Raw genomic sequence first — 19,571 nt, forward strand, 5'->3', positions numbered from 1 at the left:
GGTCCAAGGACAGCCTGGAGGGAATTTTTGTAGTGAAAAGCATTATCTTTTCCAGGAAAAGCTGATTCAGCACAGCTGCACAGCTCCTGAAAGCAAGTGCTTTGGGGGGTGGTATTCAGCACTAAGCATGCTTTTTTAGCCCTTTTCTCTCAGAGACTATAAATCTGGTTTTGTCCTAAAAAGCCATGAGCTATTCCCCATCCCATCTTTTCTGGGCACATTCTTAAGCATGTCCTACAACAAAGCCAGAGGGAGACAGAAAACCTGGTCTCAGACAGCTCTGCTCAAGTTCAAAAAGGACCAAACACACTCCCGCTGTGGAAAAAAAAAATTGCTTTATTTGTAAAGTCTACAAAATACAGAGGAGTCGGGTAGGACACATACTGTAAGTCAGAAAATAAATAAGTTTTTTTTTTTGCTCTATATAAGTATAAGATAAAATGTGATTTGCATATATAAAATATAAAGTACGGCTCTGTACCAACATCCTGGCTGTGCCAAGAGGCGGAATGGCAAAGAGGACGTGAAAATAACTTATGTTCGTGCAATAAATAAACCCAAGAGGAGTCGGGGTGGGGGATGCCAACCACAGTGCCCCACCCAGGAGTGGCAGGCACCTCTCTACAGGGAAGAATGGAGGCTGCAGCCGAAGGTGGCTGGTGTGGCAATACTCAGGCAGGGGCAGAACGGAGGGGTGGGGACATCATCTACAGCAGCAGTTCCCGAGATGGACCTGCCACCTGCTCCCTCCCCTGTGCTGCCTGCATTTAGCAAACCCAGCTCTTCTCCAGCCTTTCAGCCTGCTCAAGAGCTGGTTATCCCACACCGGTGTCCAAGCTGGAGGAAAACCAAAGGGAGGAGCCTACCTGCCTGCCAAGGCGCTCCAAGGAGCAGGAATGCTTTCTGCCCCTACTTCCCACCTCCTGCATCTCCACCCCTCTCTCTGCCTCCATATCTCTGACTCTAAGGGCCGGGAGCACCTTTCCATGGGCCTTGTAGGCAGTGGGGCACCAGGGAGGGCTTGGCGGAACCATACAAGCTGGCTTGTGCTGAGCAAAACAGTGTTTATCTCTGCTCCAGCTGCCTCTGCTTCCTTCCTGCCAGGGCTGCTGCATTTCAGACACCCGGCCAGGCTGAGTGTCCCGTCAGCAGGAAGAGGCATGAAGGATGTGCATGATAGAGAAAGATAAAACAGCACCACTGCTTCTCCCCTTTGTGGACAACAGCCTGGGCTGAGCCACTCATGTCTCCCAGCTCCCCCCTGCCCAATCATTGTCATATCTGGGGCTCCCCAGCACCACAACCTGCCACAGTGCTTTCCCATTCCATTCACCCTTACCAGGCATTAACACACAGCCACTTTATCTCCCCCTCTGACCTGCTAACCTTCCCTTGCCATCTGCATCCCCAGAGATTTCAGACATGCTGCCACCTCCCCGCCTTCTCCAGCTGTGGTCCAGGTTGTCTGCCCAATGCCGATACCCTTGTATCATGTCTTCTTCCCCTACACTGCAAAACCTCTCTCTCCTCTTTTCCCTCTCTGGCACATGCTCCTGGGACTGCCTGGCCCACATTTAGCTCTCCCATGCCCTCTCACAAAAAAGAGGCACCTGGCATTTTCCTACCAGCTTGGACCTACGGGATGCTTCCCCATTGTGTGGGTTCGCTCTCTCCTGTCTGCACACCCAAGAGGGGAGGGGGCTATGGGGGCCACCAGTGAGGTCCTGTCCTCCATCCAAGCACCCACATAGCAGCAGCCCTCCCTACCTGGGGGAGCTGGAGGTCAAGGGATGGGAGAAAGAGGATTTTGGGCCCAGGTCCTGACAGGGAGGAGGTTGGGAAGGGCTGGGAGGCAATTCATGGGGAAGGCACCCGGGGAGGACCGTGTCCAGCCGGGGAACGGAGGCCAGCACTAGGAGTAGGCGGCCTGGTTGGTGCCGGACTTGACGATGGTGATGACGCTGGCAGTAGCCACCTTGGCGGGGGGCCCGTGAGTGGCCACAGTGCGGGCGAAGCCCTGCAGGGCCTCGTACTTGCCACGGAGGGTGTCGAGCTCCAGGCGCATGGCAGCATTCTCCCGGGCCAGCTTGTCCACCTCCCACTCCAGCTCCATCTTCTGCTTCTGCAGCTCTTCCTTCTGGCAGACACGCTTCACTCGGCAGCTGGCAGCATAACCCCGGTTCTTCAGTGTCCGACGACGCTGCTTCAGCCTCGCCACCTCCTCCTTGGAGAGGCCCCGCAGGTGGTGGTTGAGTTCCCGCACTGACAGCCCCATCAGCTCCTCATCCGACAGCAGTGGAGTGTTCTCCCCCAGTTCCCGCTTCACCTACCAGAGAGAGAGGTGGCTGCCTGAGACCCCCAAAACCAGCCCCCTGACTCCCAAGCCCCTGTTCCCACTGGTGCTTACCTTCAAAGCCTTGCTGGAGAGCCCGTCTGCAGCCATCCTTTCCTCACACTGGCCCTGCTGAGCAGCCAGGAGAAAAGCCGGTTACTGCTAGCCCCTTGTTCCTCACCTCAGAAGAGAGGACACCGGCCCTGCTGGTCCTGTGTCCGCTGCCCACATCCCCCCCACCCCGGGCCACATGATTCATCCCACTCCTTTTAAAAAGTGCATAGTAATAGTATTTATAGCAATGATGACTGCAAGCAATAATAATAATAATGGAGCAAGGATGGACCTCCCACCCTCCTTCATCCCATCACGAGAGGGTTGGGATGCTGCTCTGCCCAAGGGACCCAAAATGCCCCAGCCGCCTGCTGGGAAGTCAAGCCTTCCCCGCGGGGAGGAAACATAGGCGAGATCCGCCCGAGGCTGAAGGGAAAGTAAAAGCAGCAGCCCCACCGAGTGACACCGTGGCGAAGTCACCCAGCCGGGACCCGCGGGGAGGTGCCGCCCCTCCGCCCGGCGAGAGCACCGCCGGTCCCGGCACAAGGGTCGGGTGTCTCCAGGCTCCGGGGGCGGGCGAAGGGTCGCGGTCACGAAGGGCAGGCGGGTGAAGTGGCCGCCCCGTGATTCAGCAGCCCAGGGGTGAAAGTCACAGAAGCGGCGCCTGCCCCTCGCCGATGGCCGGTCCCTCCCCGTCCCCGGGAGAGTGAGGAGGGGTCCGGGGTCCCGGACCCCAGCCCAGCAGCCTCTCCCCACCTCGGGGAACCCCGGTCTCGTTAGGAGAGCCCTCGGAGGGCCGAGGGGGTCGGGACGGGGCCGAGAGCGCACCGAGAGGAATGAGGGGCTGGAGGGGGGCGGCGGGAAAGGTGGAGCCGGGCCGGCTGGAAGCTGATGCAATCCGGGCCGGGGATCCGCCGCCGAAGCCGAAGGAGCGGCGGCGGATCCCTCCAGGGCGGTGGCCGGGAACTGGAAAGGAAGAACCGACGGTTCCGAGCGCGGCCGGCCGGCCCGCCCCCCCGTCCCGTTCCCCCAAGCCCTAGTCCCGGTCCCGATCTCCGCCTTCGGCGGCAGCAGAGAGGCCTCCAGCCGGTGCCCGACCCCGCCGCCCCCTTCTCCCGGCCGCCCGGCGAGGGGCGAAGGCAAGGCGAGAGCGGAGGGGCCGCTCCGGCCGGCGCTCACCTGGAGGCTGCGCTGCTCCCGCGGGGCCGCTGCCGGGTCAGGGCGTCGGGCGGCGCCTCCAACCTCGCTCCGCGCGATTACTCACCCGCGGATTCTTTTCATTCATAAAAACACAGTCATGCGGTGACGTCACCCTTGCCACGCCCTCTCCCCGCTGCTGCCGCGTGGGGCGGCCGCTGGCCTTAAAGCGCCCGCTGGCCTTAAAGCGTCCCGCGGTGCCAGCTCACACCGCACGTTGCCTGCGCACACCGCACGCCGCGCTGTGAACGCGGCCGCGCTCCAACCGCGCTGGCTTGAACTCGAGTTCAGGGCTGGCGCAGGACCGATGAGCGGCCCTGCCGGGAGCAGAACGCCTCACCGTAATGGGCCACTACCGCTTTAAGAAGGGCGGCGCCCCCCCACCCCCACCCCTGTTGCCCCGCCTCCACAAAGATGACGCCTTCTGCCCTCCTCCCCGGCAGGCGGCGGGCGCGGCTTTAATCCCGCCCCCATGGCCCCGCCCCGGAAACGACGCCGCTGATTGGCCCGTCCCGGGGGCGGTGCCGGCGATTGGCGGGCAGCGGGCGGCGCGCGGGGGGCGCTGGGGGCCCGTCGTGCTTTGCCCGGCGCCATCTCCGGATCCCGCCTGATCCCATTCCCGGCCCCGCTGTCACCCGGCGGCGCTCCGGGTCACTGGCGGAGCCAGTGGCCGCCTTTCCCTCGCGAGAACCTGCCTGAGGCGCTGGGAAGATGCAGTTTTTTGGGCGGCTGCTGGACACCTTCAGCAGCGTCTCGCAGATCTTCTCCAACCCGTACCGCGTGAGGGAGGTGCCGGCGGCCGAGTACGCCGGTCACACCTGCCTGCGGGAGGAGGGCAGGGTGGCCCTCTACAAGAACAGCCTCTCTCGCTCCTGGGACTGCTTGCTGGTGAATCCGCAGAGCCCGCAGGTCGCGTTCCGGTGAGTGACAGACCTTTAGCCATCCCTGCTGACCTGGGAAACAAGAGACCCCAAATTGCTGATGTCGGGACTGCTTCGAGGCCGTGGGCGTGGGATGTTGTGTTGAAGCAGCAGGTGGGCTGGGAGGGGTGGAAGGCCCGTGCGTGTGCTGCTGGAGGATTGACCGCAAAACAGCTCGTGGAATCAGGATGAAGTCCAAACATTGCGACTACAGGCAGCTGTGGTATGGTTCAGGACATCCATGTGTCCCCATGCATTTCTGCTCGTTCCTGTTGGTGTTCAGCAACCACAGGATAGTTCTGAGCAGAACCTAACATTGTTCAGGAAGTGGGATGCTCTCTTCCAGTGAAGTAGTCTCCCTGCTTCCCTTGGAACAAGGATGACACTAGTTGAAGAAGAAGAGGAAATTTCCCAGCACTGCTGTTTGGAAAAGAGCTGTTTCCCTCAGATACACTGGATTGCGGTTGTTCCTCTGAGCAGGATGAACCTTGTGCTTGCCTTTTCTCCAGGCTCTTCCAGCTGGACAACGAAGCAGACGCTCTGGTGTACTTTGAGCAATATGCCCGGCAGCTGCGCCCTTTCTACGAGAGCTCATGCCAGCCCTTGTCCCTGGAGGAGCTGCAGCAGCTCAGCGACTGCGTCCGCAGCTACCCCAGCTGGTCCCCAGCGCACATCGCCGTGGAGTTCGGCCGCCGTGAGAGCTTCCGGCACAACCACATCCTGAGGCAAGGAGCCCCCTGTCTCCAGGGGTCCGCGCTCAGAAGGAGCTTGGGAGGGCAGGCTGGGCTGTATTAGAGCATCCCTTCTTTGCTGTGGAAGCTGGCTGGTGGGCTTCAGCCTGCTGCTGCAGAGCCTGCAGCTCTGGTGTTTGAGCTAAAGGATTGAGGTGTCCTGTTAGAGACATGGGTTAGGTTATTGCCAGCCTTGTGGAGCAGATTTTTGGAGGAGGTTTTTACTCACTTTGTAAACACTGAGAGTGGAGGTATGGTAGGACTGTCTGGAAAGAGGTTTTGGACAAAAGGACTTGTTTTTTCATGGGGAAGTTCTGCTGTGATTTAACCCTAGCCAGCAGGCAAGCCCCACGCAGCCACTCCTCATTCTCCCACCAGAGGAAGTGGAGAGAGAATTGAAAGGGCAAAAGGTAGAAAACCTGGGTTGAGATAAAGAAAGGGAAAGCAAAAGCCAGGTACACAAGCAAAGTAAAACAAGGAATTGAATCACTGCTTCCCATGGGCAGGCAAGTGTTCAGCCACCTCCAGGGCTCCATCACACATCATGGTGACTTGGGAAGACAAACAGCATCACTCCAAATGTCACCCCACTTCCTCGTTCTCCCCACACTTTATATACTGAGCATGGTGTCATATGGGTTAGAAAATCCCTTTGGTCAGTTGGGGTCACCTGTCCCAGCTGTGTTTCCTCCCAGCCTCCCCTGCACCTCCAGTATGAAAAGCAGAAAAAGCCTTGGCTCTGTGTAAACCCTGCTTAGCAATAACAAAAACATCTCTGTATTGTCAACTTTGTGTTCAGCACAAATTCAAAACACAGTCTCACACCGGCCTCTGTGAAGAAAGTTAACTCTCCCTGAGCCAAAACCAGCACAAGTTTACCGAGGATAGGGCAGACTGCTGAGGAGTTAGGGGACTGGAGGGCAAATAGCAGCACCAATGCCAGGTTGCTGACCGTAACCTGTCTCCTGCCTTCCTTTGGGCAGAGGGAACTGATCCCATATGGAGGGCAGGACAAGAAGCAGCATGTCAAGGAGAGAGTCCAGGGCAGAGCTGCTTGATGTCCCTTCCCTGTGCTTCTTCCCTGGCAAGAGGCTGGGCTTTCCTGAGCCTCATGGTTCACACTAGATGGAACAGATGGAGGGTACCTCTGTGTCAGCTCCTGGAGCAGCTGCATGCCCTCCTCTTCCCCATGGCCATTCCTGGGCCTGACGCCGGGCTCTCTCTCACAGCTGTGTGAACAGCACAGACAGTGAGGACGGCTGCACCCCGCTGCATCTGGCGTGCCGCAAGGGGGACGTGGAGTGCCTGCTGGAGCTGCTGGAGTGCCGCGCGCGCGTGGACATCACCGACAAGAATGGAGAGACTGTTTTCCACTACGCCGTGCGAGGAAACAACCCCCAGATCATTGAGGTGGGAGCGACTTCTAGGCTGGGAGAAGGTGGGACTAGAACGGGTCTTCTCTGTGCTGTGCTAGAGATGGGAAAACAGCTACACACAGTGGGAGAAAAAATCAGTTCCCTCTGTTGAGTTCTTGCTTGAGCCTGATTTCAGCCTCTTAGATCTCCTCTTGACTGGTGCCGTTTCCCATATTCAGAGTGCAAATTCCACCAAGCACTCAAGGACGTTAAGCAAGTTTCCTCAGAAAGTAATCTTTTGCTGCTATTTGCATCAGGCCTTCATCCTGCATTTCATCAGGCCTGTGGCTGTCTGTTCTCTCTCCTGTGAGCAGGGTGTTTGGGCAGAATGTTCCTGTAGGGAAGTGTGCGCTGGGGCTGTGCTGCCCACAGAGTGAAAGACAGTTTGGAGCTGCCTGGGGCTCTCCTGAGCTGCAGGACCTGTGGTTTGAACTGAGTGGCCTTGCATAGGGGACAGTGATCAGAGCCTTGATGCAGAGACAGTCTGAAGTTGTAGGTGTTCTTGATTGCTGAGAAATGCTGGGCAGGGTGACGGGGTTTGTAGGCAGGGGTAGCCTTACACATGGTTCCTGAGGTCTGTCAGCTCCCCGAGACTTGGGGTGAACCTGAGACTGACTCTTCCCACGGCTGCAACCCCCACGTTTGCCCAATACCTGTTGTGACAGCTCTCTGTCTGCTGGAGTTTCCTAATGCACAGTGAGGTAGGATGAAGATCTGGGCTTGCCATGCTGTGGAGTGGGCAATTAGGAACCTTGTATTAAAAAGATATCCTCTTCTTTATTTCTCTGGTGGCATCTTCTTGGCTTGTTGTCTGCTCTGTCTCTTGTTTGCTTGTTTTCTGTATTGATTCCTTGCTAAATCAAAGAAAATGAATTTCCATTTCTCATGTGTGCACCAGGCTTGCAGGGTTTCCCCAGTGTGGCAGTGAGATACTTTTCTGCAACAAACCAGTCAGCACCTAACAGATCTACAATTTACAGGGAGCAGGGATGGAGAGGACAGGCTGTAGCATTGTGAGGGGTCCCGTGCTCCAGAGTCTGTCCTCAGAGCTCAAGAAGAGACGGTGCTCTTCCATGTTTGTCTGTCTATGTATTTATTTACTGTCCTCCTTCCAGCTCCTGGGCAGACCCCTAACTACTGGCTTGGACCACCTGAGCCATGAAGGGCTGACAGCTCTGCATCTTGCGTGCCAGCTGGGGAAGGAGGACATGGTTCGGTCCCTGCTGAAGTGCCATGCCAGCTGCAGCGTCGTGGGCACGCTGGGCTACCCCATCCACACAGCACTGAAGTTCTCCCAGAAGGGGTATGTAGAGTCCCCTCCAGCCTGGGCACTTGTGTACTTGCTCAGCATTGGCCAGGGCTGTGCTCAGTAGGACAGGTCTTGTGTGTAGTCACTGGCAAAAGAACAGGGAAGTGCTGGTGTGGGAAAAAAAGAAATGCTTTCAGATTAAAACCTTTTTGTCCTGGAATACCTTATTCAGTATCAGACATCAGGAGAAAGACAGATTTAAAAAGATATGTTTGTGAAATGCTTTTTTTCAGAATGAGCTGTAGGAAGATGAGTGGCTAATGCTTAGATAGTATTAATTGCTGTACCTCTGTCTTTGAGTGTTCTGATCCTAATAAGCTTTCATTTCAAAGCTTAGTTTTTCCTATCTCCTGTAGGCCAGAGGTACTCCTGACTCTTAATAACACACTCTGGAAGGGAATCAAAAGAAGCACAATATTTACTCCCTGTTTTCTTTGGAGAAATTCAATTCCATTTGTATATGCTTTATAATACTTAATGTTCAAAGAGTGTCTAAACTGTACAAACAGGGCTTTCAAGACAACACTAGCTGCTGGTAGCTGATTTTTAAGCATTTTGAAAAGTACTTCCCAACATTAGACACACATTCACAAGCCCAGAATAGGTCATAGGAATAGGGCATAGGTCTTTGAGGTGGCACTGGGGCTCCATCTCTTGTGCAAGGCTTTTTTGGTGGTAGTGGAGAAGATAACCAAATTTCATCAATCTACCTACCCTGTTTTCTAGGCATCAGATATTGGTCTCTTTACAACAGGTGTGGTTTTTCACTCATAGGGAAGTACACAGATTCTTAATTTCAGCAAGTATTTAACTATTCCAGTTGTATCCCCATGTTTCCATGGAAAGAGAGGAGAAGAATTTTGCTTCTCGGGTTTGGAGAGTTTCCAGAAATGCCATATTCCTGAACTAGAGAAGAACCCAGATGTTGCTCCACAACTTGTAATTGGAGAGATTATCTTGCTCCCAATACCACTTGGCTTGTATGCTTCCTGTTGTGCCCACACTTTCCATGAAGAGCAAAACAAAAGTGCAGCTGAGGAACTTGCAGGGGTTGGCAGAGGTGCTGCTGCTGCTGCAGACTTTCCTGGTTTTCCTCTGGGCAGAAGGCGGGTGGTGATGTGAGTGGAGGTCTTGAGTCAAGACAGCAGCCACCCATCCTGTCATCTCACTGTGTTTCCCAGGTGTGCCCAGGCCATTCTTGAGGCAGATGCCAGCCAGGTTTGCTCCAAGGACCCGCGCTATGATGCCACTCCATTGCATTGGGCAAAGAAGGCAGAGGTAAATAGAGCCAATCCATGGGGACAGCCTGTGCTCCTACCCCGCACCCAGTTAATTCCTTCTGTGGCTAACTTGTCTGAGTGCAGAGCCCTGGGAGTGTCAGAGCCCAGGCCAGCAGCCCAGTGTTTGTGCCAGCTGGTGCTGTTTGCCACAGAGAATAGAGCAGCGGAGCCTTGCAGTGAAATAAATTGGTGGGCTCATTCCTAGTATTTCATCCATGGCTGTGAAGCTGCCAACTTGTCCCTTTTCCCTTTTGTTGAAGAAATTGCAGCACTGTCCTTGAAGCATAGTTGCCCCTGGAGGGAGCTCTCTTCTCATTACCTGCCAGTTTCCTGAGAGCAAACAGATTGATGCCTTGGAAACTGCAGGGGAAGTGTGAGGTAGGCACAGAGTGGTGGCGTGTGGAGGAAAGTCCATTTTCTGCCAGAGCTGGCAGGATGGTGATATGCCGTGCTGGAGCACCAGAATGATGCTTGTTGCAGGCAGAGGGCATTGCTGTAAGAGGGCTCTTTTCCCTCCTGCAATAACCCATTCCTCTCAGAAATGTCCTGTGGAGTTTCAAAGCAGACTTGAATTTGCTTAGCTTAAAAAGAGAAGCTCAGAAGGCAAAATTTTTCCTTTCAGTCTGTGAGGATCTTGGCCCAAGAAGGAACTGGTTTGTTCTCCACTGATCTCAGCCATTTATTATAGTTGTGTATCAGTCCCAAAGGATCCAGAAGCTCCAGCCAGATTCTGCAGCCACCAACTAGTTCTGTGGTAGAAGACAGAGAAACCCCAGTGCTTGGGACAATTCAGCTGGCATCTGCCAGCCAGCTGTATCCAGGCTAAGGCTCCCTCCTGTTCCCCTGCTTTGTTTGCCATGAGACCTGGATGGTTGGAGTGCCCAGCCGGTTGTCCTCACGACTGCTTTATCTCTTCTTGCCGCGGTCTGTGCACGCTGGGGCAGCTGACGCGGCTGCTGCTGGAGTACGGCTCGGAGGTGAATGCGAGCAGCCGCACGGCCGACATGGCCCTGCACATCGCCGTGCAGAGGGGCCGCCTGGACTGTGCCATGGTGCTGCTGACGCACGGTGCCCACACCAACGCCCGCGGCCGCGACGGCAACACGCCGCTGCACCTGGCCATGAAGGTGAGCTTCTGCGGGGGCTGCTGGGAAGGAGAGACGATTTTCTGGAAGGGTTGAGACAGCGACAGAGTCCTTTGAAATTCTGGCTGTTTTGTGCGGTGTTCCCTTGTGGGTGCTTTCGCTAATGGAAAGGGGAGGGAAGGAATGAGAAATCATCTAGCGTCTCTGGACTGAGCTTTCTCCTGTCCCCTAGCATGACCACCTGGATATGATCAAAGCAATCATCGTCTTCGGAGGAGATGTAGAGATCCCCAATGATTTTGGGGAGACACCAGGATTGCTGGCAGCCAGGAGCAGCAAAGGTGAGGGAGCATGTCAGCAGCCTTACGGGGTGAGCCCAGCATCCTGTCTCCCCTTGGTGGCCAAAACAGTGTCTTGGAGAGAGGTGAAAACGTGCCATGCATAGATGATGCTTCTCCAACATGCTTCCCCAGCTTCTAATTGCTCATGTAGTAGGCACCTACTTTGCTAGCAGCACAGGCTTTGTATTAATAACCCTTGATGAATTTCTCTTCTGTGGCACAGAGATGCAAGAGGAAAAGCTGCCATGCACTCCCCCCTTTCGGGCCACCATGACAGGCTCACAACAGGATGATGTAGCACTGCTGAATTGCCCAGGCACAGGCAGACACAGGCAGGTCTTCAGGGCCAAAGAAGTGTGTGGCACACACCCTTGAAGCTGCTCAGCAGTGGATACTCCTGCTGTGCATGAGTCCTGCTGCCTGGCCTTTAGGGTGAGATACCTGGGACGTGTTTTGCTCTTCCTCAGGTCATCCCAGAGGCTTTGTGAGGGTCAGGCCTGCTGTGAATTTGGCAGAGCACGTTCCCCTCTGGTATGCACGTGCACTGATTCTGTTTCTGATCTGTAACTCCCCCTTCGTCACCTAAGGTGCGAACCGGAAAGTGCTCTTAGACCTGCTGCAAACGGTAGGGACCGAACGCTGCCACCCACCACCCAACCCTGACTCCCCAAGCCTGGCACCATCTGCTGCCTCCTTCCTGGAAGGCCAACCTTCCTCGCGGAGCAACCTCAACAGCTTAGGTAAAGCCTTCCCTGGCCCTCCCTCGCTCTTCTCCCTTCTTGCTTCACAGTTCTGTCTCAGACCTCTTCTTCAGATGGGCTGTGCTCTGGGAACTGTCAAAGCTCTCACTGCCTGCTGATTCTGTGGTGACTGTCTTCATTCACCTGTTGCAGGATCCCATCTCTTTTCTCTGCTTTTCCTCTGTGTGTATTCTGAACTCTTGTACTCAAAGCATTGGTTTTATAGACCTGACACAATATAGCTCTGTAAAAAGAAAGTCTGATTCCCTCACATGTCTGGAAGAGGGGGCACTTAGCCTGCAGGTACTTTGTCCACTGGGTCATGTGTAGACGGGAAGGTGCTGGTCTGCCTTGAGGACCTCCCGGTGTTGTGCTGGGCACAAGGAGATTTAGAGCGACACTTATTCAGATCCTGGAGGCCAGCAGCTGGGAGAGGGAAAGGGGGAAGCCTGAGGATAAGCAACCTGATCATGGGGTTTGTTATGCATAGGAAAAGCCGAGTGTGAGACATTTGATTGTATTGAACCTTGTGGTCTATGCGGCCCAGAATAAGCACATAGGTCTATTCTATGTGGTGGGCTTTCTGCCTTCAGGGAGCTCCAGAGCTCAGGAAGAGGCAACAAGAGGGGTTGTGGACTAGGCAGCAGGGGAGTTGACTTGGAGGGTCATGAGAAGACCATGAAAGTGGCTAACATCTGCTTGTGGACAACTTCCCATCTCTGGTTGGAGGTTTTCTTTGCAAAAGCTCTCCTGTGGGGCCAGAGAACAATCCTGCAATGTGTCTGTGTCACCACAAATCTCAGTGGCTGCTGACACCAGGACTTTCTTCTCACCACAGCCTGGTGAAGGCAAGCCGTACCCAGTTCCAGCTCTGATGCAGTGACAGAGCAAAACCCTTTTTTATCGTGGACTCTGCCCTTGAAGAAACTCCTCACCACAATTCATTGTCATCCACAGCCACCTGGGTGCTGGCAGGAGTATGTAACTTCTCTCCCCCTTTCTTTCTTTTGGTTTCACAGGCTGGCTTCTCACCTAGCTTGGATTGGTTCCCCACACCCAGGGTGGCCTGGGTGAATGTCAGCTGAGGGGTAATGACAACTCACCCTGTCCCCACAGCTCTCCTGCCTAGGTTACTTTGAGGAGTAGATTTTGGTTTTATCTTAACAGCTTGCAGTAAACTGCATAGTGGGCACGCTGCTGGGCTCTGCCTTCTCTCATCCACTGTGCACATCATCTGCTTCTCCAAGTCCTGTCTTTTCCAGCGCATCTACAGCTGCCTGCTCTAAAGGGTGGTGTTGCTGACCTTTGGTGTGGAGTTAAATTTGGGGGGTACCTGTTGGCTGTGTGTAAGATGGTTTGTGTCTCCTGCAGGGACCTTTATTCAATGGGGAAGGGAGTTGGATATTCTCTCTTTGTTTATGGTGGAAATCAGTTACCACATTATGATCTCTAATTTATTTTTTCCCATTTGCATGTTCATGGCCCTCTAGGGTACAAGGACCTTCTCTATATTTCCACAACGCTCGGACAGTTGTTGAAGGCACCAGATGTTGTGGACATGCCCAGTGAGGCTAGAAGAAAGTAAGTGAGGAACAGCTTATGTCCAGGCTCCTGTGCAACTTGAAGGTGAAATCTGTGTGTGAATTCTCCCCTCCCACACCCATGGGGATGGCATCCTCAGAGCTGACATTATTTCGTGTCCATCAACATTGCAGTTTTTCCAGCATCTTTTGAGAAATCTCTTGTTTCCATAAATAACCCCTGCTTGTCCTGCCTGGAGCTGCAGTGGAGCCTGAGCTTGGGAGGTGAAACCCTGCTTTGTCACTCGCCTGTGCTACTGGGCACCAAACAATGTTTTGGCTTTGTGATTTCCCCATCTCTACACACTGCCCTGATGTTCACTCAGCTCCTCTGCACTGTCTTGGCAGTGCCTGCACCTCATCTTGAGTAGAGTGGAGGAGGAGTTAGCACTGAAGTGCTGCTGGCAGGATTTAGGTCTGTCTGCTTTTTTTATTTATGACACAATACCCATTACTCTGTAGTAAGGGACTTGGGTGTGTTTTCGGCTGGTCACTCTCTTTCTGGTGTAAAGGTTAGAGGCGGCTATGCAAGAGCAAAGGACACCAGCTCTGACAAGGCTTATTGGATGTGTATTATTTGCATCTGAGAAGGCACTGCTGGATTTATTTATTCACCAATTGCACTGTCTGCAGCAATCTAATTGCTGGTATAGCTTCCCGTCCCCAGGGCCATGTTCCCACAGAGCGTTCTGTGATTCAGCATCTGTCCCACAGCTCCCAGTCATCTGTGTCTGTGTCTCTGCAGTCAGGACCGGCTCCTGTGCTTGGATGGAGGGGGTATCCGTGGCCTTGTGCTCATCCAGCTTCTCCTGGCTATTGAAAAGGCCGCAGGCCGTCCCATTCGTGAGATCTTTGACTGGATTGCGGGAACCAGCACTGGAGGGATCTTGGCCTTGGCTATTGTACATGGTGAGGACATAACGGATCCCTTCTCACTCTGGTCTGAGTGTTCCTCCTGGGTGAGCAGATGTGTGGTGGGAGCTGCCTCTGTCAGAGGCAGAAAGTCAGAAAGTACATCTGTCAGAAAGTCCTGACAGATCTTTTCTGCCTGCCAAAGGAGGGAAGGGATGTTCGTTAAAGAGGGAAAGCGTCGACCTGGCTTTGCGCTTGCTTCTCATGTCAGCTGGCTTTGAGGAGCTTTCTGGATTTTGGGGAGTGCCTGGTGACAGAGTTTAATGTTCTGTATTTCCTGTGCTCTTCATGGAGGCCTTAGAGCAAGGTGGTTGATACATTCTGGTAACAGGAATCTGCTCCAAGCTTGCTCTTCCTCTGTAATCCTTCCCAGTCATGCTGCTGAGAACCAAGCAGATGACAGGCAGCTTGGGAAGGGGATTGGATTGGGAGTGATGCCTCCCAACTCCCACTTGTCCTGGGAAATCTTTGCTCTGATGTGCTGTTTGTTCTGCCTGCCTTTCCTCCTTCTGCCTGCTCCTGCCAACACTCTTGCCCATCTCAGGGAAGTCCATGGACTACATGCGCTGCCTGTACTTCCGCATGAAGGACATGGTATTCCGGGGCTCTCGGCCCTACGAGTCGGAGCCCCTGGATGAGTTCTTGAAGAAGGAATTTGGGGAAAACACCAAAATGACAGATGTCCGAAAACCCAAGTAAGTCCTGCCTCGGGCTGTGCTGATTGATGCTGTCTCACATGTGCTGTATACCTGTGTCAGCAGAGATGTTCAGCTTTAGAGCAGATCTGGAGGAGTGTGATGTGCAGACTATTGAAACCTTAAGTTTTGTTTTTTTTTCCATTTTACTCTCATTCTCTCATGTCTGCTTCTCCAGGGTTATGGTGACAGGGACATTGTGTGACCGACAGCCAGCTGAGCTCCACCTTTTCCGGAATTACCCTGTACCAGAGACAAAACGCTCCACTGAATACAAGACAAGTGCATCTTTCCAGCCACTCACTCAGCCAGAAGGTAAATGATGATACACACAAGTCTAGCTGGTTGGCTGGGGAGGTTTCATCCCTCAGAGACAGATTTCATGCTCTTCCTTCCTGAAAATCAGCAATGGCTCATCCCTGGTCTTGGCTTGTAATTAGGTCCTAGTGATGGTTCCCATTTCTCCTCTCTCCTCCTCCCTTGGCTTCTCTTGAGCCTCACTAGCCAGGCCCTGTTCCCGGTACATGAGGGAAGGGGTCTGCTAGAGGAGTCCTGTGTACAAGCAGCATCTTTCCCTGGGCTCCCACAGAAAAACATGGGAAAGCCACGTAACTGAAGTGTGCAGCCCCCTCCAGCTTGCTGCCTGGTCTGGTATGCGTAACTGGTTCACTATCAAAATAGCAGCAAGAAAATGGATAAAGAGTGAATTTTACACAGGACATGTAGGAAGTGGTGAGAACATTTTTTAAGCCCCTCAGAGTCATCCTGTGCATCCAAGCACCCTGCTGTTGGTAGAAAGAGGCACAACCATGTAGGGCAGGGTTTCCTGGGATTGCAAGCCATCCTGATTTGTGTTGGTGGAGCTGGGGTGCTCTTTGTTTGCTCTCTGTCCCTTGCAGAGCAGCTCGTGTGGCGCGCTGCCCGCTGCAGCGGTGCAGCTCCCACTTACTTCCGGCCCATTGGCCGTTTCCTGGATGGAGGGCTGCTGGCCAACAATCCCACCCTTGATGCCATGGCAGAGATCCATGAGTACAACAAGACACTGATCAAAAAGGTGAGGGAAATCCTGGCCTTGAATGGTGACTGGAGGGTCTTGGCCCCACTGAGCCTCTCTTGAAGAAGAAGTGGTTTGAGAGCGGATGCATCTTAGTGGATAAACAAGTTAGCAGGGCAGCACCCTAAAAGGGAGTGTGTGTGTGGGGGGGGATGTGTTGAGAATAGTGGCTAGGAGGTGAGACCTCTTCTTACAAGGGTGTGAGATGGGGAGACAGTCTCATCAGCCTCACCTTGCTTCTTAGAACCAGAATGATTGAGTTGATGGTTGTATATGGCTCTTGACATGGCTCTGCAGGGACCTTTTCTGCCCAAAAATAAATGGAGAAGACAAGGGTATGGTACTCTGCAAGGCTGAAGAGTGAATGCCTTCTGTGGTGTGGCAACTTCTTTAAAAAGTTGAATAACCAGTGGCAGCTATTATGTGGCTGAAATGGGAGATGTGTTGCCAAAATGACTGAAGAGTTGGACTGCTTTGTTGTTGTCTGGTCGTAGGACTCATGTCCCGAGGGGGTCCCATGGGTTTGGGTGTGGTCAGGGGAGAAGGGACAGTGCAGTGCAACTGTTGAAGTCCTGTGGGTTACAGCTGTCTCACCAGGCCATGCTTAAGGGGAGGATGGGGGAAGAAAAGGCTGCTGAGCCTTTTGCCTTGGCTTTTAGAGCTTCCCCAGGAAGCTGCTGGGAAAGAGATGCTTCACTTTCATTGTTGGTCATTGCAAAGAGCTCCTTTGTTTGTCCTCAGGGTCGGAAGCAGGAAGTGAGGAAGTTGGGGTTGGTGGTCTCCCTGGGAACAGGGAAGCCTCCACAGGTCCCAGTGAGCTCTGTGGATGTTTTCCGCCCCTCAAACCCTTGGGAATTGGCGAAGACCGTCTTCGGGGCCAGGGAGCTTGGCAAGATGGTGGTGGATTGTGTGAGTACTGGGAGGAGGGGATGGCAACAGACCCCTGGGGTTGCTTGCAGGGAAGGAGAAAAGGTTTCCAGTTTCCAGCTTCCCCCTTTTAGAAGTAAATTCTGCTCTGACTGTGGATGTAGTGGGAAACTTAAAAATTGCAGGAGCACTGCAGGCCTGAAGACCTGTCTTGATTCCTTGGGGTTTTGAGTGCCCCAAAGGGACACTCATCCCCAAGAGATATTCTTGCAGCTGAAAGGAGCTAAGGACAGGATGGTGATATCAGTGACTCTTTAGGAACATTTGCAGGTGTCAGTTTGTGAAACTCGGTATCTTTCTAGGAAGAATTGTTTATCATCTGAACAACCTGGGGAAAAAAAATTATTCATGCCTCAGAAAACAGCAATTCATTTTTCTTTAGAAAAGCTTTGTTTTTCCCTCTGAGGAAATTAGTAAATAGTAGAGAAGTGAGAGAGTCATTAATTAAAAACAATAGTTGAGAGCTGTGGTTAGTGTGTAGTTGACATATGCACTTGTGTGCTTCAGGAAGATGATCATTACATGTTGTTCATGAAAACACTCTAAGTGGATGAAAGCCAGAAAGATCAGAACTGAAGTCGTGACTATGATTTTAATGTTGTTGCTTTATCTTCTTTTTAGCTTCCTGAAGTGAGAAAAAGCCCAGAGTCCTTTTGCTTCTCCTGTTGTTTATCTCAGGGCTCATAGGGAAGCTGTCCCAGGATAGTCCAGCAAGCCTGAAGTAATCACAGGCTCTCTGTACAGGGCTTGGACAAAACAGATACAGATGAAATCCCAAGGAGGCTGTCATTCAGATCATTCTGGGAGTTTCCATGAGGCAGTCCACTCTGTGCTGGGATGGATGAAGGGTCTGTAGGGTGCAATTCTTGTGTCCCAAGGATCAGAAGCACTACCCTTATGATAAAAGTAAAGAAAAAGAAAAGCCACCCAGTTCTTGGTGGGGAGCAGTGCCATCCAGGATGCCCTTGTTCTTGGTTTTTATTTTCCCTCTGGGGCTTGTGCATTTGGACTTGGTGCCAGGGGAGCCTGTGGCAGGCAGGGGAAGAGCAGGCAGGCTGTTAAGTGCGGGCCTGTTTCTCCTGCAGTGCACTGACGCAGATGGCCCAGCTGTGGATCGTGCCAGGGCTTGGTGTGAGATGACGGATGTCCCCTATTTCCGGTAGGAGCTTCCTTTCCGCTCTCTTGCACAGCCCTATTTTTATCCCCCTGGCTTCAGACCTGGCTGTGCCGTGCGTCATCCCAAATGGCATCCCCTCCAGAGGCACGCCCGCCCAGACCTGCCCCTGCACACGCCTCGGTGACAGGATGGAGCGTGCCCTGGCCCTCCGCAGGAGCTGAGGCACCCAGCACACCTGGTCTGGCCTGGTTGAGGGAGCTTTGGGAGGTGTTGTCTTGCATGGCCCTTTGAGATGTGCATCCTGCCCCATTCCACCCTGCACAGCCTGTTTTAGGCTCGTCCCTTGTGTACTGCAGCTGCTTCACTGTGGCTCGGCCTTGAGTGTGCCTGGGCCTTGAAGGAGGGGGAAGATCTCTGCTCTGCAAGCCTGACAGACCAAGGGCCAGCGAGCACATGGCAGTGGGAGCCACTTGGCGGGAGTGTCCTGCTTGGCAGGCTCGTGCCCGGTCACCTCCGTGTCTGTGCCCAGCTGCTGATGCCGTCTCCTGCCCGCAGGCTCAGCCCTCAGCTGCACACAGAGGTGGTGCTGGACGAGGTGAACGACGCCGTGCTGGTGAACGCTCTGTGGGACACCCAGCTCTACATTTACCAGCAGCGGGAGCAGTTCGAGCAGCTGGTGCAGCATCTCTGCCCGTGACTGACCTGGAGGCTCCCACTCTGCGTTCTGAAGGCACGGAGCAGCAGACACTGACATCGCTCAGATTTGCCCTTGAGCCAAGGTGTCGAGGTGGGGGACAGACTTGTAATAATCGAGAGGAATTAATATTAATTAGACCCCAGTGCACATACACATGTATTCCAGACACAGAATGTATGACGTGTATGATAGCTGTGAAATGCTGACAGGTATCTTTGTGCTGTAACCCCATCTCTGCTGCTGTGCTTGGTTTTGCTGCCCTGCTCTCTGACCCAGAATCCAGAGTCCTCACTTACTTGTCTTGAGCTGTAGCAGCTGGAATGTCTCCTGTCTGTTCAGTACCTCTACTGACAAAGCACCATGCACCTTCCTAAGTGACAGAATGGGCCTAGGCCTGATAAAGCTTCAGGGATTGTTTGGCCCACTGGGCCCAAGGTATTTCAGAGTGTAAAGTTTGGGGAAAAGGGATTGTTTTTCTCTCAGCACACCCAGTTTGAAGGGGAGCAGAAATGCTGCAATAGATACAATGCAGAAAGTTGCAACTGGCCTTGGAGAAGGGCAAATCTTTCCTGAGACAGTTTTCTTCTGTAACAGCTTCTCTTTTTCCCTCTGAGATGGGCTGGCAACACTGTGCCTGGAGAGGGAGCAGCCTCCCCCACCCAGGACTTTATTTGCCACTGATTTGCTGAGTTACACTTTGCTCAGGGGCTGAGATGTGAAAGCCTGTCTTTACAGCAAGCTCAGTGGAAGGGACAAGAGCCTTGGCTTTGTAGAGATATGTTTTCTCTTTATTCTTAACATGAAACTGAAATGCTCTGAGATCAGTTCCCACCAAAGAAGCCAATCCTGGGACAATTTGGATCTACTTTTTTATTGCAACTGGAAATTCTACTGTGATTGCTACACCAGTTGTTTCTTCTGCAGTAATTTTTGCATATTTATAAATAATTTATGTATCTTTTGGAGGTGTTTTGAGGAGTAATGTGAAAAACTGAATTTTTAGTGGTTTTCTTTTGAGTGAATGGACTGCTGCTGCCTGTTTCTGTAAGAAACTAACATGTCCTAAAATAAAGAGGGATTTGCATTTGGTTCCAATGTCATGGTGGTCTTGTCTTTCTCTCCATCGTAGGAGTTCCCAGAGGGGTTCTAGGCTTGTAGACTCTGAATTTCTTACAGGTGGAAAAT

At 53.2% G+C, this 19,571-nt stretch overlaps 2 protein-coding genes across 3 annotated transcripts; one reads left to right on the plus strand and one right to left on the minus strand.

The window, feature by feature from the left end:
* Positions 1-316: 316 nt before the first annotated feature.
* MAFF (MAF bZIP transcription factor F) lies at positions 317-3,932 on the minus strand. Of its 2 annotated transcripts, none has more exons than XM_018909901.3 (3): positions 3,566-3,932; positions 2,408-2,461; positions 317-2,326 (listed from the first exon to the last, which is right to left on the minus strand). In XM_018909901.3, exons 2-3 carry the CDS (start codon positions 2,441-2,443, stop codon positions 1,913-1,915), a joined length of 450 nt encoding a protein of 149 aa, XP_018765446.1. In that variant the 5' UTR covers positions 2,444-2,461; positions 3,566-3,932; the 3' UTR covers positions 317-1,912. The 2 variants fall into 2 exon arrangements, with proteins under 2 accessions (XP_018765446.1, XP_009084748.1); XM_009086500.4 differs by having other exon boundaries at positions 2,408-2,464; positions 3,566-3,931.
* A 197-nt stretch (positions 3,933-4,129) lies between these two features.
* Positions 4,130-19,486, plus strand: PLA2G6 (phospholipase A2 group VI). The gene is made up of 16 exons (XM_009086934.4): positions 4,130-4,503; positions 5,013-5,228; positions 6,464-6,644; positions 7,765-7,952; positions 9,140-9,236; positions 10,183-10,365; positions 10,556-10,664; positions 11,252-11,404; positions 12,895-12,985; positions 13,730-13,893; positions 14,441-14,591; positions 14,770-14,906; positions 15,491-15,645; positions 16,387-16,554; positions 17,658-17,731; positions 18,245-19,486. Exons 1-16 carry the CDS (start codon positions 4,295-4,297, stop codon positions 18,384-18,386), a joined length of 2,418 nt encoding a protein of 805 aa, XP_009085182.1. The 5' UTR covers positions 4,130-4,294; the 3' UTR covers positions 18,387-19,486.
* The last annotated feature ends 85 nt before the right edge of the window (positions 19,487-19,571 follow it).

This window comes from Serinus canaria, chromosome 1A (assembly GCF_022539315.1).
Source record: "Serinus canaria isolate serCan28SL12 chromosome 1A, serCan2020, whole genome shotgun sequence".
Taxonomy (NCBI): domain Eukaryota; kingdom Metazoa; phylum Chordata; class Aves; order Passeriformes; family Fringillidae; genus Serinus; species Serinus canaria.

Coding starts and splice junctions, on each gene's coding strand:
- MAFF (XM_018909901.3), bottom strand. CDS start 2,443: ATGGCTGCAGACGGGCTCTCCAGCAAGGCTTTGAAG. Junction 2,327..2,407: donor TCTCCAGCAAGGCTTTGAAG/GTAAGCACCAGT, acceptor TCTCTCTGGTAG/GTGAAGCGGGAACTGGGGGA.
- PLA2G6 (XM_009086934.4), top strand. CDS start 4,295: ATGCAGTTTTTTGGGCGGCTGCTGGACACCTTCAGCAGCGTCTCGCAG. Junction 10,665..11,251: donor GGCAGCCAGGAGCAGCAAAG/GTGAGGGAGCAT, acceptor TCGTCACCTAAG/GTGCGAACCGGAAAGTGCTC. Junction 17,732..18,244: donor ACGGATGTCCCCTATTTCCG/GTAGGAGCTTCC, acceptor TCCTGCCCGCAG/GCTCAGCCCTCAGCTGCACA.